Below are 18643 nucleotides of genomic sequence, written 5' to 3'. Positions count from 1 at the left end.
CACCTTTCATTGACCATGTACTTCTAGAGCATCTATGAAAGAGATTTCCCTTTCATCTTTGAGAAGCTTTACCTTTTGGAGATTATTAAGAGAAAGAATAAAGAAAAGAGGAGGGAAAGAAAGTTTCCTCTTCTATTATCCATCCCACATATGACTTTCTCTCAATTGTACTAAAAAATACAGAGTGTGTCCTATGACAGTATCTTAGGTATGCTTTTTAAAAGTCTTTCATCCATTTTTCTGGTCTTAAAAAATAAAATTTAAATACAAGGAGAAAAGAAGTATAATTAGAGACCTTTTTCTCCCTAAAACAACTGTGAAATGGCTTTCTAAAAATAAGAGACATATGCTCCTTAAAAAAAAACTGACATGCAGACTTACCTCTACATTATATTCTGCCCCATCTGTGTTGATTCTTATTGTAATATCATCATCTCCTATGTGTGCTAGAACTCTAGAGTCAGGCTCACCTTAAAAAAAAAATAGCCATTATTAAAAAAAATTTAAGCCCAAAAAGCTATGCACTACTGTCAATAAAAATCAACCACACCCTTCTACAGCGTGGAGTGCGCCCAGGCACCGTGGAGATCTAAGGAACACAGGCCCAGAAAGTGGGTGGGTATTCTCACTCCCGAGGAGGAATCTCAACTCTAATCATCTAAAATCAGCCTCTTTCCCTCAAGTCTCTTATGAGAATTATCTACAGTATGTTGCAGAACAAAAGAGAAAGTACAAATTTTCTTCTGGAATAACTTTACCTACTCTGGGGTAAGAAAGAGGCAGAAAGCATGATCTAGAATATACAGGTCTGGAACTATACTTTTTGAGTATTTTAGGGTCATTTTTTTTCTTACTGCAGAAAAATTTCCAGAAGTAAACTGCAATTGCTTGTTTAATATATTTTATTAAATAAATACATGATAGGAGGTAAAATAATTGATCTATAATCCCATCTTCCTTGCTTACAATCTCATAAGGGAAGTCTACAGTCCTTCCTTGGAGACAAAAGGAGGTTAAATTCATATGACTTAAAAGCAACTCTATTGTACAATCAAAATACCCAATCAGTAATGACATTCTGGATAATACCCATTTCCTCCTGTTTGCATGCTTCTGCTTCCAGACTTACAAAGCTCAAACAAAACAGACAAACAATAGAACTTCTTTGCCACCCCATTCTCCTCCCCTCAAAAAAGAAAATACAACTCTGGTTTAATCTGGATACCCAACCTACCAGTAGTGGTAGCAGTGTTAGTCACTCAGTCATGTCCAACTCCTTGTGACCCCACGGACTGTAGCCCACCAAGCTCCTCTGTCCATACACGAGCGCAAACAAATGAGCACCTACTCACCAACCACGTGTCCGCTAAAGAAGTCCTGCCATTTGACGGGGTACTGCCTTTCATCTTTCCCATCTACCACCACGACTTTGAAATTTTTGGAAAAGCGTTCAGTACTTGATGTCAGGTATAATTTAAAATGCCTAAAGAAAGAATGCATCTCAACTTGAAGCACATAAAGCTTTAGGAGGAGAAGCTTCAATAAGCATTTATTGCTTATTGAACATTTAACATAAATAAGCATTTATAACATGTACACCTCTGACCCAATACAGTAATTCACCTTTCAGGAATGTATCCTAAAGACACCTAGACAAAGTATATTTATAAAAGATATTCCCTGGAGCACTGTTTGTTATATCCCTCTGCAGGGTACTAAAAACAGGAATATTTATGCAGCTGTTACAAATGAGGTAGATCTACGCATTCTATATCACCTACACATATACAGATCTATGTGCAAAAAAATACTCATTAAAATATTTTGGAAGTTTATAAGGAAACTCGCTGGGTCTGGGAAGTTTCCTAATTCTAAAAACCTCTTACACTTGCTGTCTGCTTTTTTAGCAAGGGGGCCCCAAGCCCTAAGAGATCTTGGTTCCCCTACCAGGGATTGAACCCTCACCCGCTGCAGTGGAGGCCTGGAGTCTTAACCACTGGACTCTCAGGGACATCCCTCTGCAGTATTTTTTTAAAGCTAGGTACATATATTATTTTAAAATACTTGTTGGAGAAGGTCTATCCCATATATAAAGAAAAAGTCAGCCCATTTATATTCCCCTAATGTTTTTGATATGAATAAAACTCTCTAAAAAGACTTTGGAAAGAGGCCTGTAATTATCTAACAAATTTATATCTGCAAAACATGAGATATTAAAATTAATGACCAAATAGACCACACATCTATCCATGTATGCTATGACATAAGAGCAATTCAATGAGGAAAGAGCACTGAATTGTAGACCCAGCTCACCACTAGGCTGTGAGCTAAATAAATCCTTTATCTCTAAAGCTCAGTGTCTTCATGTATAAAATGAAGACAGTACTCAGTATAAGGCTGACAACTCTAAAGCAGCACAGAAGTATTACAACCATTGAATTAATTAAAATTCGTCAGAATTCCAAAAAATAAATTATACCATCATTAAACAACAATAAACAGCCGTCATTAACACTTTTGGAACACACATTTAATTTTTTAAAAATAGTCATTAGTATGAATTTTAGAATAAACAATACATTATTACAAGAAGCATGACAGACTATAATTATACTAATCACAAATCTTTACAATGTAACTAAGATTTAATTAGACACTCCAATTTTTCTGCTTTTACCAAACCAAGTACCCCACTGCCCCAACATTATTTTATGAATACTTCAAATTACCTTTTCAAGGCTGAAAAAGTCAGTAGTGTTTCTAAGTGTGTCGAGGCCTGCAGCTCCCTTTTTCTCACAGAGTGCTGCTGGATATTGGATAAGGAGAGGATATCGTAGTCCGAGAGCAAAGAATCAAGCTTTTCTGAAATAAAGGTTAAAAGATTATTAACACTGAAACCTAAGAATCAACTGTAATACCATTAAAACAACAAACTCTTCCTGATGTAATGTCCCAGCAGTATCAAAATATTCTTATCAAACACACACACACACTCACACACCCCTGAATCTAATTAAGATAGAACTTACAGTTTTTAAGACAAAAAGGGATTAGAGGTTGCCAAATTAAATAACCACCTTAGGAAGTAACCAGCCACACCCAGAATGTTCCATTCCTGCAAAACAAATGACCCAATTTTTCCAGGAAACAAATGGCATGAGAAAGAAGGGAGGGGTGCAGACAGAAGAGACTTAAGAATACAGGAAGCAAGTCGAGGTGTGAGCCTTCAGGGCTCCAAGGTCAAACGAATGGGTTCTGGAAAGAGACCTGGGACACGTAAACTTAAGTCCATGTCCATGTCCTAATAATTTTAATATCTCAGAGAATATTATAGTATGCAATGAACTAACTTCTAAATTCAAGGCATTTATGGCTATATGTTCAGAATTTCTAAGAACAAGGCTGCCTACATGACCTGCCCACTGCCCACCTGGGCAACATCAATTCCTTACCAGTTGATGTAAAGTAACATGAGCAACAAATGTACCAATGGTCTGGGCAAACCAAACTGGAGAAGCAAATCTTTTATAGAAAAAAAAAAAAAAATTCCAAATTAGAGAGCAAAATAGTGGTGATTTCCCTATCACCGTGCCCTAAACAGACGCAGCAGAACAGCATTCCATGGGACACCAAGAAGTGCAGTGCTAAGACCAAATGAATCACTAAGAAGAAAAATCTAACACTTTTTTACCAGACTGACTTGGAACCCAAGAAAAGCAAAGCTGCACTGCCACAAAGGCAGAACAAGCACTTGTAAGTTCCTGTTTGGCAAAGAGCAAGAGTAAACACTGTAGGTAGAAGTCACTTTTTATCAACAGCAACTCTGCTGTCTCTCCCACAGTCAGGAAGATTTCTGGAAGACACTTTTGGTGACTTAAGTCTCTGTAAAAACTGTCTAAAAATATTTGAGCCGATGTTTCCTTTCCTCTCAACAACTATCACTGCAGAAGCAATGGTATTCAAAATCATTCCAGTGGACTTAGAATGTGCTCAAAATAGAGCAGCAGGAGCTTAAAATACAAGTCTGTTGCTGCTACAGTTAAAAATGCCTACAAAACCCTTTTTAAAAGAATCTACCCTACACTTTTCTCCACCCTTTTCTCCTCAATACCCTCAACTGGTTCTTTCATCCATTCATTCACCATGTGCCAACCACTGGTCTAGGGGCTAGGAGACAGCATTCAACGAGCAAAGTCCTTGCCTACAGTAGTGGCAGAGACAGCCAACACCCAAAAGCACCCATGCCAGTGCTGTGGGCATGAGTGTAGGGGAGCAGAGGCAGACAGCAGGGAGGGCCAGTGTCCAGAGTGGCTGAAGAAGGGAAAACGCCTCACTCTCACACAGTATTCAAGCAAACCTGCAGAGGCAACTACTATGTAGGCAAAGGAGGCTTAGTCAAAGTCCATTCAAGGCTCTAAGTCAAGATTAAAGGGGTAGCAAACTTCACACTCATTGGGTACCAACCATTTTCTGTTAACAAAAATTTGCCTTTTATTTTTATTCCAGAGGAAAGCTGTTTCGGAAGGCGTAGATCTCCTTTATCCCAATGGATGGTTACTGGTGACTTGACCTTGCTAATTATACTGCTTAGAGGCACCAATGAAAACCCTTCAAGAAGCTTGTCATTTATCCAACAATTTGAGTGTTTTGTTTCCTACAAGACTCCATACTAGGCATTTTACGTTATCTTCACAAACATCCTTGGGATATTTTCCCTATCTTCCACATGAAGAAACAGACTCGGAGAGAATAGTATCACAAAGCTAACACAGCACAGCACAAGGATTTGAACTGGGGCCTGTCTGGCTGAAAACCTCAAGCTTTATTGATTTCAACTTTGAAACTGCTTAAAAATAGCCTAGCTCTTCCTGGACCCTCCACTTCTTGGTCTCCTCCTTGATGTGTCAATCAAACATGATTCTGCCTCCCTCTGAATTCTGCAGCCTTTTGTTTACACCTCTCTCCTGGCATTTTTGAGTTATATTTGTCTTATCTCACAAATAGACTGTAAGACAGCCAAAAGTGAGCTCCGTTTTAAAATCACAGTATCCTTACCTCACGACACCTGGCACAGAACCCTGCACAAAACGGCACTCCCACGTTCACAAATTGCACAGATTCTCAATGCTGAGGTGCTGACACAATCCTTTAGCCCTTCAGCTTCCTTGATACAGGTTGGTACATGGACTGAGTTTCACTCAAGATCATAATCACTCCTACTGACTGGAATGCTATAGTTTTATTGTCAACGATACAGGCTAGTTGTTCTCAGAGTGTGCCCCCCACCACCAGTGTCACCTGGGAATCTGTTTTCTCCTCAGTTCTCCACAATCGGAAATTCTAGGCAAAGGGCCGTCATTTGTGTTTAAGGTGCCTTCCAGGTCATGCTGACGTTCACTCCAGTCTGAGAACCACTGAACTAGGCAACTAAGGAAACAGCTCAAAACGAAGGGAAAAATCTTCAAGGATAAAGATGTTCACTGTTTGGTCTTGCATTAGTTTTAAGAACAAAAAACTGGAAACAAATTAAGTACCGGGCAAACAGAGAAGGGACAGCACTTCCTAATGACAAAGAAAAGAAATCTGCAACCATTTAAAAGCTGCCAACATACTGTAAGAACATGGGAAAATACTTACACTATAATCTTAAACAAACAAAGGTAGATTTTAAAATCTATTCCTATTGCATGACCTTAACTATATACAAAAATAGGGCTAGGAAAAAAAGTAAGAGCAAGATAGTAACATCACTGGTTATCTTTAGGTATTTTTCTATAATAAGCACTTTTAAAAGGGAATTAGCTAAAGCATGTTAAAGTACTTAACTAATATGTTTCCACTGTAATTTACCCTCTTTTTAACTAGAGATCTCAAACCAGACAGCCGGCAGCCATTACAGCCAGACAGCAGATGCCTCTTGTCCTGCACTCTTGAGCTCCTGCTCTTATGCAAGCAGTAACCTCTCAGATGCTCAATATTTCACTGCACTTCACCAACTATTGGTGATCCAATTTTCCATAGCTTTTTCAAAAGAATTTCTATTTCCCTCATCCAAATCCAAAAATCTCCAAAAACTTAAATATAAAACACATAACTTCCTGAGGTAGAGTTTACGACAGTCAACACCAGACAACGCTAAGAGAACTATCTTATCAGCTCAGGGTGCCTTCATGTTCTTTCAGAAACTCCACAACGGCTGCCCAGCACCCGCCACATGAGAACACTTTCCTCGCTTCCTACAAGTTGCTCCAGCAATCACCCTGAACAACCGAGCTTTTCTCATTTCAGCTGCTACAAACACAAATTAGAAAAAGACACTATTTAAAAGAGTACAGCATACAATTTATAGTGTAGTAATACAGTTTACTGGGCTTCCCTGATGGCTCAGTGGTAAAGAATCTGTCTGCCAATGCGGGAGACTTCGATTTGATCGGGAGGTTCCAATCCCCTGGAGAAGGAAATGACAACCCATTCCAGCATTCTTGCCTGGAAAATTTCAAGGACAGAGGAGCCTGGCGGGCTACAGTCCATGGAGTCGCAGACAGTCGGACACGACTAGGGACTCGACAACAACAATACAGTGCGCTGTTCAAGAGCACCGTATCATTTAGGATCTCCTCCCAAACCTCTCAGCTCTCCACCGGCACATGTTGGTTTCCCTCACTTGGCCTCTTCTGCCTAGTCCTCCTTAGGGACCCGACTCTTACTCACTGCTTTTTAAGGCCGTCCACTCCCACCCCTTTCTTACAAACACATCCTGCACATATTCTTCCCCTTTCCACCAGACCCCACCTACTCATTTACTCAACAAATATTTGCTGAAAACCAACCATCTTCCAAGCACTAGGGATATTAATGGAGAGAAAGAAGATATATTTCCAATATTGTGACTTTGGGAGAAAGAGCATGACACCCCCCCAACCACCCAGCCAAAAAAAAAAAAATCACGATAAAGTACTTCACAAGTCTAGGGAGAGGAAACTGCAAGAAGTAGGACACAGAGGGAGCATGACCTGTGTGGCAAGCCATGGATGCTTCCCCAGAGAACAGCAGTGAAGTTAAAACCAAAAGGATGAGGAGGCGGCCAAGAGAAGAAAAGGACAGGGTTCTCAGTGAGGGTGTATCTACGCTGAGGTCCACAAGAAATACACTCAGAGAACTGAAAGCAAGCCAGGGAGGCTGCAGGGCAGGATGGCAGGGAGAATATGAACAGGTGGGAGGCTGGAGAGGCAGGCAGAGGTCTGGTCAGGGAACTGAATTAAGGATGCAGGACTTCGGACAAGGGCAACAGGTATCAATTGGAAATTTCACCCTGACTGTGAAACCAAATCCCCTAAAACAAAGTTCTCCTGCTGAGCTTATGATGAACCTCTCTATCCAAAACTTAACCTCTCTATCCAAAACTTGGGACTGAAACCAAGCAGGACCCTCCCAGGTACAAAAGCCTTTCTGTCTCCTGTTGCTTGTTTGTAGAAAAGGCTTTAGCCTCCCAAGCATTCCCTGAGTTCCAAATGGCAGATTCAGGCAATTGCTAATTTGAAAAGTGAGGGACTGGAGAAACAAAGAAAAAGCAGTCAAGAAACAATTGAGTCCAAGTTCCTTCTCCAGGGATATACAGAACAAAATGACACAAACCTCTGAGCAGTTCTGCAGGAACTAGGACCCCTCCCCACCGCCGCCCCCCAGGGATGGTGGGTGACGAGAAGCTGACCACCAGAACGCAGGCCCAACTGGTTGGAACCAGAAGGTTGAAGATCAAGACTCATGAAACACCACCCTGTTGCCTCACCACCAACCAACTGGAAGGTCATGCTCCCTGCAACACTCACCCCAAACGTTACGTTTAAAAACCACGGGCAGCCAGGAAGATGGATCTGAGACAAGTCTACATCTCCCACCTTCTCCACTGGTGCCCTCCCAATCAATAAACCTTTTTCAGCTTCAAACTCAGACATTTCCATTTGTTGGGCCTCACTGTGCGTCAGGCACATGAACCTGGGTTCAACAACAACTGCAGTGACTCTTTGTGAACCCACAGACTGTACAGCCCATGGACTTCTCCAGGCCAGAACACCAGAGTGGGTAGCCTTTCCCTTCTCCAGGGGATCTTCCCAACCCAGGGATCAAACCCAGGTCTCCCACATTGCAGGCGGATTCTTTAGGTGGAATCTCAGGATTCCCTGAGCCACCAGGGAAACCCTGAACGGGCTAGAGGAGGACAAACCTGCAGTCTGGGAAATCAGCTAGTAAGCTGTTGAGCAATCTGGGCAGAGATCACTTGCTGACCCTCAAGCTTCTCACTGGGATATCTGGGTAGACAGTGGCACCATATTCACTGAGATTACAAAAAAGAAAACACAACTGGGAGCAGGTTTGGGGAAGGGATTTGTTAAAAAGAAAACACAAGCCTATGATACCAAATCAGGCTTAATACCTAACCTAACTGTAGTTTCAATCTTCACCAGCAAAGTAATCTTAAGTAACAAGTTTGGAATTGCCTGGTCACCACCAAGGAGGTAATCCATCACAAGGGCCCCTTCATCCTACAGAGGAAGAAGAGATATTCCATATGGTAAAATCCTTGCCAGTTCCCTTTCCCCCTAAAAAGATGATGTCTTGGCCTAAAAACTACCCTTTTCTTTTACTCACAGCACCCGTGTCCCACCCCTCTTCCTATCCAAAGCTTCCATTTGGTCCAAACCCTCAGAGAACCCTTCCAGCTGCTGGCAGGCATGCTGCCCAATGCATAAAGTGCCTCGTCAAGCCAATAGATCTTCATATTTACTTGGCTGAGTTTTGTTTTTAACAGGTTGACATAAGGGGACAAGTGGATGCTGAAAGATTCTTAAGTTCTACATCTTATTCCTTTACATACAGTCTGCAATTATTCATTTACACAGAACTTTTTTGCATTAAGTCATATGTTTGCAGTTGCATCACTGAAAATTCAGTGATTTTAGGCAGAGAAAAAGTATATGTTAGTCTATGATGTTCAAAATCAATATCAGTGATAAAAATACAGCTGATAGTTCCTTCTTTACGTTCTCAAAGAATACAGAGAAATCTGCACCTTCAGGTCCACAACAAACCAGCTTTCTGGATCCAGAAATGGAGTGGCCCACAGGTTTGATAAACCTTGACTCCACCTTTCCCTCAAACCTGAATTGTTGTATCTTCAGGATATGCTTTTATGGCCACTGACTTTGGTACAATGACATAAAATATACCCTTACTGCATTCATCATGTCCAGTCAAGTTTTTAAAGTAAAACTGATTTTTGGAAAAAAAAATTTTTTTAACATCAGAAACATTTTGTTTTGGGGTATAGCTGTTTAATAATGTTGTGGTAGTCAAGTGAACAGCAAGGGGTCTCAGCCATACATATACATGTATCCGTTCTCCCCCAAACCCCACTCCCATCCAGGCTGGCATATAACAATGAACATAGTTCCATGTGCAACATAATAGGTCTTTGTTGGTTATCCATTTTAAGTATAGCAGTGTGTAGAAAACCTTCCCAAAGTCCCTGACTATCCCTTCCCCCTGGCAACCGTAAAGTTCATTTTCTAAGTCTGTGAGTCTCTTGTTAAACTGATTTTTAAATAATGAAGTGTTGGAAGAATCTGGAAACATTTGTGAACTTTTTACTTGATTTCTTTTCTTTTTGCAATCAACCGCCTCTTCCTGGAATTCAGCTTACGGTTGTCATGCAGCGCAGCTGGAGCACTCTGCTCACTCTCCACGACTCTGCTGCACAGAGTATGAAGAGTTCCTCCAAAAGACACAACCAGAGTCACGTCCCCACTTCTCGCACAAGTGGGAAAGGTAAAGTCAGGGCTGCAGTCAAGTGTGTATTTCGCTTGTGCAGAAGACACAGGAGACGTGACTGCTCTTTAGTACTCCTCCAAATATGCAGGACAAGGGAAAGGCCTGGTCACTTTGCAACGAGCCGTAGGCATGGGAGAATCCCTCCCTGGGACTAAGGGATAAGAAAAGAAGAAATGGGCTGTCTGTGAGGCGGTGGGCCCCAAAGACTGGGAACTAAAAACTTCATTTTATGGGTTTATACCAGTTAGGCAGGATGAAGGGTGAGCTGCCTCAAATAATTCCTTATCAAGAGCCCTTCAACTTGGCTGGGACTAAACCTGGGCCAAAACTCTCCAGCAAGACCAGTCAAAGGGAAACTGAGCCAAAGGGAAAGTAAGCCTAGCTCAACGTGTGCTTAGTCGCTCAGTCCTATTCGACTCTTTGTGACGCCACAGGCTCCAGGTCCATGGGATTCTCCAGGCAGGAATACTGGAGTGTGCAGCCATTCCCTTCCCCAGGGGATCTTCCCGATCCAGGGTATTCCCAAACCCAAGTCTCCCACATCTACTTGGATTCTTTACCGTCTGAGCCACCAGAAAAGCCCCAGCCTAAGGGAATCTTGAAAAAACCCTGGATTGATCCATAAGGCTCTGCAGCTGAAATGGATGCAAATTCAGGTTAAGAAATGAGATTACTTCCACAGTTTGCAACATTGCTGTCTATTCCTGGATTAAATCTTGTCTCCTATTTACATTCTTCTAATCAAATAGATAAGAAATTTTGGACATCTGAAGTAAGTGGACATTTGAAGTACCTGTGAATACTGAGATGGATACACAAGAGTGGAGCTTCAGAGAACAAGCCTAGGTCAGAGATCTATATTTGGTAGTTATCAGAACAGTCAAATGGTAAGTGAAACCAGAGTAGCAGAAGAGACGGTCAAAGCTTACAACTCTTATTCTAAAATCATGGCATCTGGTCCCATCACTTCATGGCAAACAGATGGGGAAAAAGTGGAAAACAGTGGCAGATTTTATTTTCTTGGGTTCCAAAATCACTGCGGATGATGACTGCAGCCATGAAATTAAAAGACACTTGCTTCTTGGAAGAAAAGCTATGACAAACCTAGACAGTGTATTCAAAAGCAGAGACATCATTTTGCCAACAAAGGTCCGGCTAGTCAAATCTATGCTTTCTCCAGTAGTCGGGTATGGATGTGAGAGTTGGACCAAAAGGAGGCTGAGCACTGAAGAATTGACACTTTTGAACTGTGGTGTTGGAGAAGACTCATCAGAGTCCCATGGACTGCAAGGAGATCAAACCAGTCAATTCTCAAGGAGATCTACCCTGAATATTCACTGGAAGGACTGATTCTGAAGCTCCAATGCTCTGGCCACCTGATGTGAAGAGCCAACTCACAGGAAAAGATCCTGATGCTTAGAAACGAGGGCAAGAAGAGAAGGGGGCAACAGAAGATGAGATGGTTGGATGGCATCATCAACTCAACGGACACTGAGCTTGAGCAAACTCTGGGAGATAGGACAGGAAAAACCTAGTGTACTGCATGCAGTTCATGGGGTTACAAAAAGTCAGACACAACTTAGCAACTGAACAACAACAACTCTTACTAAAAGGCAGGAAAAAAAAAAAAAACAACAACACAAGAGGGACATAGGGGAGGAGATACCCAGCTCCTTGGCTCACTTTAGGACTAAGGGACATATGAGAACGCACTTCATTTCACCTTGCTACCTCTATGAAAGTGAAGTCATCTCCGACTCTTTGTGGCCCCATGGAGAGTGTAGCCTACCAGGCTCCTCCGTCCATGGGATTTTCCAGGCAAGAATACTGGAGTGGGTTGCCATTTTCTTCTCCAACCTCTATGAAGGTTTCCCTGTGAAGACTTTTCCTGTCCTTTCCTCCCTCCCTCCCAATCTTCTGACTTTCTTCAAATTATACTTCCAACAGAAAACACTCACCACCTCTCACAAATACAAAATGGTGAAGTAACCGATATTCAGCCAACTGGGCCTTGAAAGACACCTACACTTAATGTTCTGGAAAACCCCATGAAGGCCAAAAGGAATTCTCCAGTTTCCCCACTCTGACTCTCTGCTTAACTCTTCATTCTATTTTAGAAATAGTTTATCTCTTTCACTAGTACACAGCAGAGCTGCATTAAACTTCTCTTGAAGTAAAGTGGGGTGGGCAAGTGTTTCAGTTTCAATAGAATCCATCCTGTAAGCAAAATTTACATCAAAAGAGGAAGTAAGATGTCAAAATATTGAGCAGAATGATACCATCAATAATGAGAAATGAGCACTGCAAAGTGGAACACACCAATTACCTCAGGGTACACGTTTCAGATACAAACTTTCCCCCCTCATCTGTGACAGTATTTTTTTCTTTCCACCCACTATATTCTCTTTTATTAAATGTTACACAGAGAAAACTTTTGAAATCAAAGTGAGACTTATATACCCCAGCTGCAACCTCAACAAGATACTATGACTAGGCTCACATGACTCATAAATTTCCTAAATTATGCAATTCGTAACAGTTCAACTGAAATCATTTTTCCATGGTCTATGCAGTACTCCAAAAGCCAGGATTCTATTATATATATGTATTGTTCAGAAAATGTTGTCAAACCCCTAATCAATATTTAGTACTGTGGTTATATATGGTAACATTTATAGGATAAGAAGGCTGTTAAACAATAAACCACATTCTTTAACTATGAAATTACTCATTGGCCTTGACCAATTCAATCTAAATGCTAGGGCAGAGCTAAGCAACAAATTACATTCAAAGCCATCAAACACACACACACACACACACACACTTTTCAAAAGAAAAAATACCCACAAGGCATGTATTTATTGGCATATATTTGTCACTAATGGTACGAACCTGACAGGTCACTACACTTTTCTGAGACGCATCTTTCTTGCCACTTTATTTAAAAAACTAGACATGATCTCCAAGTTTCATTCAATTCTAACACTAAATGCCTCCATCAGGAACGTCCTTGTTTTCTCTTTTCAGCTGCTTAACCTTACAGCCGGGCTCAATATCATCACCTACTTCAGGGAGCCTTCACTAGCCTTCCCCAGCTAGTTTCAGTACCACCTGATGAAAATAATTCCCCGCAGTAATGTCTTCTAACAGTCTCCTTCATACTCTTCTAGCATTTTCTGCTTAGATCTCTCTATTCCACTATACCGAAAGCTTTTTGAAGATGGATTTGTCTGATCATTATACTTTCAATGTCACACATATTACCTGCATACAGTATGTGTTCTTCAAACATGCAGTGAATAAATGGCTAAGTCTGTGCATTTTTCTGGCACCAACTGTCTGCATTTTGCAAATAAAAACACATGGTCAAAAAAACAAAAACAAACAAACCCTTAAGATTTGTGACTGTTCCTGAAAATAGACCGAGAAAGCAAGGTTTTCATAGAAGAAAACAGATAGTGCAGGTACTATGTGCATTCCTAGGATTCGTGCTACTTAAAGATTCCCACTTGTGAACAAGAGAATGATAACAAAACTGAAAGTTGTATTAGTGGTACAAATATTTGCATTTCAGTTTTGTTATTCTCTTGTTCTCAAGTGGGAAACTTTAAGTAGCACGAATCCTAGGAATGCACATAGTACCTGCACTATCTATATCATCATCTTTTTTTAATATTAGAGCTTCTCTGGTAGCTCAGTTAGTAAAGAATCTGTCTGCAATGCAGGAAACCTGGGTTCAACCCCTGGGCTGGGAAGCCCCCTGGAGACCCGAAAGGCTACCCACTCCAGTATTCTGGCCTGGAGAAGTCCACGGACTACTACTCCATGGGGTCGCAAAGAATCTGACACAACTAAGTACCTTTCACTTTCACTTTTTTTTTCTTATGAAGTGGATCCTTACCTTCTTCCTCCATCCTGACCACCCCTAACTTACCACTGTCCTTCAATCTGTATTAACTTACCGCATCTCAGCACTTCCTACCAGGTTCTCCCTAGCCGTTCATTAAACTAATCACCTGCAACTCATTTTCAATTTGAGACAGCCACAAAGCAGTAGTTCAGGTGAGAACACAACACCTTTAATACTTTCCATCAATTACGGTTTTTGTCCATTTAATAAGAAAAAAGAAATGCCGGGTAAAGTAACGCAAATTTTTACTGGCCATAAAAAAATCTATATAGTATCTCAGTCTGCACAATATTACATTACCTGGCATAATGGTGAAATTTGGAGACCAAAACAACCATGAAAAATCATCGAGGCTAGAGCTTCTCACAGTGGGAAAATACAGTTTCATACTTTATTACTAATTAACCAAACTCTCTTACATGTTAACTTTTAACAGAAAACCCTAACGGTCACTGTAAGTTTTCACAAACTTCCACCAAATTTCACATCTCTCAATGTTAGTCCTTTAAAATCCAAACTCTTCAGAAAATCTAAATAACTCTCTACTTCTATCCTCAAAACTAATCAAATTGGGGGTCCCTGATCATTTTTGTTTAAAATGACAACGCAGGCATTCACAGTAAATGGCATCACGAGCTGGCCTGGCAGGTTTAAGAACCTCCAACAAGCAGCTACATTTTAAATAACTACACACACGCTTAAGATGTTCGCAAAATGCAACTCCAAGAATTCCGCAGTCACCGCCTTCCAACCAGATTACAGCCTAAGGACCTCCTAGGCAGAAAATCTAGTTCGCTTCCTTAGAGCCGTGGAAGAGATGGGGAGCTCTAGGGCCTTCCTATCCTCCTCCAGAATCCTGCCTTTGCTAAGAACAAAATGTAGCTTTGTTAGTTAGCGGGGCAGGACCGGGACCGCATCTCCCTCTCCGAAGACGAGCCGTCACCACTCCCTGCCTTACCGCTTTCCGGAACACATGCCCAGACACAAACTCGAGGGGCAGACCGCTCCCAGGCCCTCAGTCACTAACCGGAGGCCCCCCACCCCACCCCAGGACCCCTTTCCCATTCAGAAAGACAAGCCCAGCTCCTTTACTTCCCCGACTCCGAGAGCCACACCCCCTTCCTACACCGAAAACTTCGGGACGCGCCACCGTCGTCCAACACCCTGCCTCCAAACACCTGAGAGATCCCGCTCGCCTGCTGTTCCCCCTAAAAGCTGCGCGCCCCAGGCACCCGGAGCCAACTCCCCAGGGTCCTTACCGAATCGCCGCGGGGAGCCCCGCTCGTCAGAAGGTCGCGGCGCCAGCACCAGATGAACCAAGCTGGTCAGCAAGAGGACACGGTGCCTCATGGTCCCAGCCCGGCCACCGGCTCCACCTCTCTGGGGGGCAGCCTTCGCCTGAAGAGGGGGGCTAGGGACGCCGCTCACATTGGGAGACGAGGGGATCCGCCCGGGCCGGCCCTTCAAGCTTCTTATTACTCCCGCGCCGCCTACCGGAAGACTCCTGAGCCCGGCTAGAGGCCCCCAGGAAGTGCCGGCAAAGTTCCCAGAGGCTGGCGCAGCCTGCTTCCGGCCGCCGCCGACCCCCGCACCGCCCACAGCCGGAAGCCCGGCGCCACGCGCGGCATGCCGGGAGCCCCGCGCTCGCTCCACCCCGCGCCGGCGCGCCGCCATCTTCCCGCCCCCACCCAGTCCCGTCGAGGGTTTTTCCGGTGCCGCCTCTAACGCGCCGTGCGACGTCCTGACTCGACCCAGTGGGGCTGTCCCTCTGTCCCCGGATGACCCCCGCTAGGGATGGAGTAGCTCACGCATGGGCCCTCAGAGGTGCGTCCGGCTGTATCCCTCGGTCCCACCGCCCCTGTAAGCGATATCCGTCCGCTTTCAGTCGTGTCCGACTCTTCGCGACTCGATGGGCTGTAGTCCGCCAGGCTCCTCCGTCCATGGGGTTCTCCAGGCAAGAATTTTGAAATGGGTTGCCGTTTCCTTCTCCAGGGGAATCTTCCCGACCCAGAGATGGAACCCGAGTCTCCCCGGGTTGCAGGTAGACTCTTAACGGTCTGAGTCACCAGGGAAGTCCATCTGTATAAGGACCCCTGGTTTCCCTGGTGGCTCAGAATCCGCCTGCCATGAGAGAGATCCTGGTTCGATCCCTGGGTCGGGAAGATTCCCCTGGAGAAGGAAATGGCTACCCGCTCCAGTATTCTAGCCTGGAGAATCCCATGGACAGAGGAGCCTGGCGGGACTGTAGTCCGTGAGGTCGCGAAGAGTCCGCCGGGACTGACTGAGCGACTTTCCTTTCCACCCTTTTCACTAAGCGAGTTGTAGAACCCTGGGGCCCAGTGCGGACGAGGAGCCCCTGGCCGGGTGTGCTCGGGGTGATGACCCAGCAGCGAAATGCTGGAGGGAACGAAGGACAGCTCCCGGGAGCGGGAGACCCCCCCGCGTCCGTCCCCTCGCCAGCTTCTGCGAGACCAGCCTCCCAGTTGCAAACGGGGTGCAGCTTGGCTTTCCGGGCCCCGTGTCCGACCAACCGCGTGTCTTAGGCCTCCGTCCGTTATAGGGAGAAAGGTTTTTTGTTTTTTTTTTTTGGTCAAGGACGGAAATAAACAGGTGCTTCCTTAATGCAGTTTCTCTTTGGCCCCGCTGTATGTAGAGGGTGTAAGAGAGTTCCAGAATCTATACGTTGGACCTAACCCCTCCTGCATGTACAGGTTCTAGAATCGTCCAGCAAACTTCTTGAAATTCAACTTGGTGGTCACTTTTTACTTAGATTGGAGATTTGTCAAGACAGTTTGTGTCTTGTTTTGCAAATCCTTTGCATCAATTTAGCTCTAGTTTATAGAGTGTTCATGGTACTTGATACTCATACTGTGCTTTAAATTTAGGTTCACTGCGACATGCCTCAGTAAAATCTCAGCAGCTCTTCCCAACGGTTATTATCCATAGTTACTAGTTTTGTGCATTTTTGGCATAACTAAATCTGGTGTGATCATCTGAGGTGTAAAATGCCTTCATTAAACATACACATTGATGACATACCTAATCTAAAAGTAAAGCAGAGGTACACCTCTGCCAATTGTATATAATTTTTAAAAGATGTATACCATATAAAATGAGTTGGGTACAGTTTTTTTGTACAGTAAGAATATATTTTCTAAGCATCCAGATACAATCCTCTCCAGCTTATAACTTTAACAGATCCTAGATTGCATTCTTTGTCTCCTACCCCAGCCCCTGTACTGTGCCCAGATCACAGTACTTAACTGTTTAATAAATGCCATTTTAAAATACTAAAATTCCTATTTTCTTATTCATATCCAGAAGTCCCAGATTTTCAGACAAACTTTCCAGTAATTTTTCCCATTCACAAATTAGGACCCAAATTATATGATTTCCATTTTGAGGTTTATCTTAAATTTATAAATTGTCTATATAGTTAAGATATACAAGAGTACCACGTGGGGGAGATAAAGAGCCAGAAGAACAGGGTAAGAGGGATGTACTGGATAGAACCAGAAGTCTGAGCCAGCTGTCTTCAAACTTTTATAGTCATCCCCAAAAGAATTTTTTAAAAATATGTACATCTTTAAATCATAAATATAAGCAGTTAAAAGGATGAAATTTCCAGCATAATGTAGATACTAGCATTTAAAATTAAAGCTGTTAGGTTTAAATGTACCCAATGGAATATAAATACCTGACAGATTGGGAAGTCACTATCATAGCCAGCCTCCCAGATGGCCCCTAGTGGTCTCTGCTCCTTGATACTCAAACCCTTATATAGAATCATACCCCTTCCACACTAGACCAGGGTTGGTCTTTGTGACCAACAGCACATATAAATGATGGTATTACACTCCCAAGGATTAGATTGTAAGAAACTGTGTCTTCCATCTCAGGTGTTCTCTTGCTTGCTTGCTCCCTCTCCTATCACTCACTAGGTGAAGGCAGCTTTTGTGACATGAGAACATTCAGGAAGTCTATGGAGTGATTCATAGGAATACAGGTCAACAGCCCACAGCCAGCAAGTAACAGACCCGCGGAAGACTATCTGCCTCAACTTGGAAGTGAATCCTCCAGCCCTACGCTACCTTTCAGACAATGCCATTCCCCCAACCCAACAGTTTGACTGCAACCTCATGAGGGAGCCAGCAACATCCACCCAACCATTAACTGATTTTTGTCCATCAGAAACTGGGAAATAATAAATACTGGTTATTTTAAGTTTCTAAATTAGGGGTAACTTGTTATACAGCCACTACTGCCCATCTGAAAAATAATGTGAGCAAGATGACTGGATCTAGACTCCTTAACACCATAAGGGGTTCTTTTAATTTAGGATTTAGTAAAGATATGTAAAAGATGACTTGGGATTTGCTGATCCCATGCTATAGAATGAAATATTTACCATTTACTTGCTGCAAGTGAACTTAAAATATTTCCAATTACTAAACACCTGTCACCACATGATTCTGGAGTTAAGTACTAGATTCACACAAGCATTGGTACTGCTTTCATCTAAATGATCAGATATAGCTCTCTAGTTTTGGCTGAGTTTGGGGGCATTTTCTTCTTGTCATCCTTGCTGTGTTTCACTTATCAGCCACTATTTTTCCTATACCAATCCCATCAATCCTTATGTAACACCTTCAACACTCTAATGTGAATTATTCATACATCCATATGCTTTTTTTTTTTTGGCCTGAATAAATCTGCATGAAGTTAGCACCTGAAAAAGTATGAGTAAATCCACAAGTCTCCCTCAGAAAACAGACCCCTCTTATTAGAATATGACAATATACAAAGTCATGTACCAAGAACTATAGTTTCTAAGATTTTAGTTCAGAAATTTTAATGTATTTCAGATCCTTTTAGAAAGAAAGGGGGCTTCCTGGTAGCTCAGAT

General features: G+C 42.8%; 1 protein-coding gene and 1 long non-coding RNA gene across 3 annotated transcripts in view; one reads left to right on the top strand and one right to left on the bottom strand.

Moving 5' to 3' along the window:
- Positions 1 to 15361, bottom strand: part of ADAM17 (ADAM metallopeptidase domain 17) — a 41814-nt gene extending 26453 nt beyond the window's left edge. Inside the window, exons 1-4 of one of the 2 annotated variants that reach the window (XM_040224949.1) lie at positions 14998 to 15361; positions 2730 to 2862; positions 1353 to 1483; positions 382 to 470 (exon numbers count right to left, since the gene is read on the bottom strand). In XM_040224949.1, coding sequence (XP_040080883.1) covers positions 382 to 470; positions 1353 to 1483; positions 2730 to 2862; positions 14998 to 15088 — 444 coding nt within the window. In that variant the 5' untranslated portion in view covers positions 15089 to 15361. The remainder of the gene's footprint in view (positions 1 to 381; positions 471 to 1352; positions 1484 to 2729; positions 2863 to 14997) is intronic. The other variant, XM_040224950.1, reaches the window with a different exon arrangement.
- A 77-nt stretch (positions 15362 to 15438) lies between these two features.
- On the top strand, positions 15439 to 18104 carry LOC120851887. The gene is made up of 2 exons (XR_005718432.1): positions 15439 to 15598; positions 17680 to 18104. It is a non-coding gene; the product is annotated as an uncharacterized LOC120851887 (long non-coding RNA).
- The last annotated feature ends 539 nt before the right edge of the window (positions 18105 to 18643 follow it).

Source organism: Oryx dammah, unplaced genomic scaffold (genome assembly GCF_014754425.2).
Source record: "Oryx dammah isolate SB20612 unplaced genomic scaffold, SCBI_Odam_1.1 HiC_scaffold_25, whole genome shotgun sequence".
Classification (NCBI taxonomy): Eukaryota; Metazoa; Chordata; class Mammalia; order Artiodactyla; family Bovidae; genus Oryx; species Oryx dammah.
This window is presented reverse-complemented; position numbering and strand designations above follow the sequence as displayed.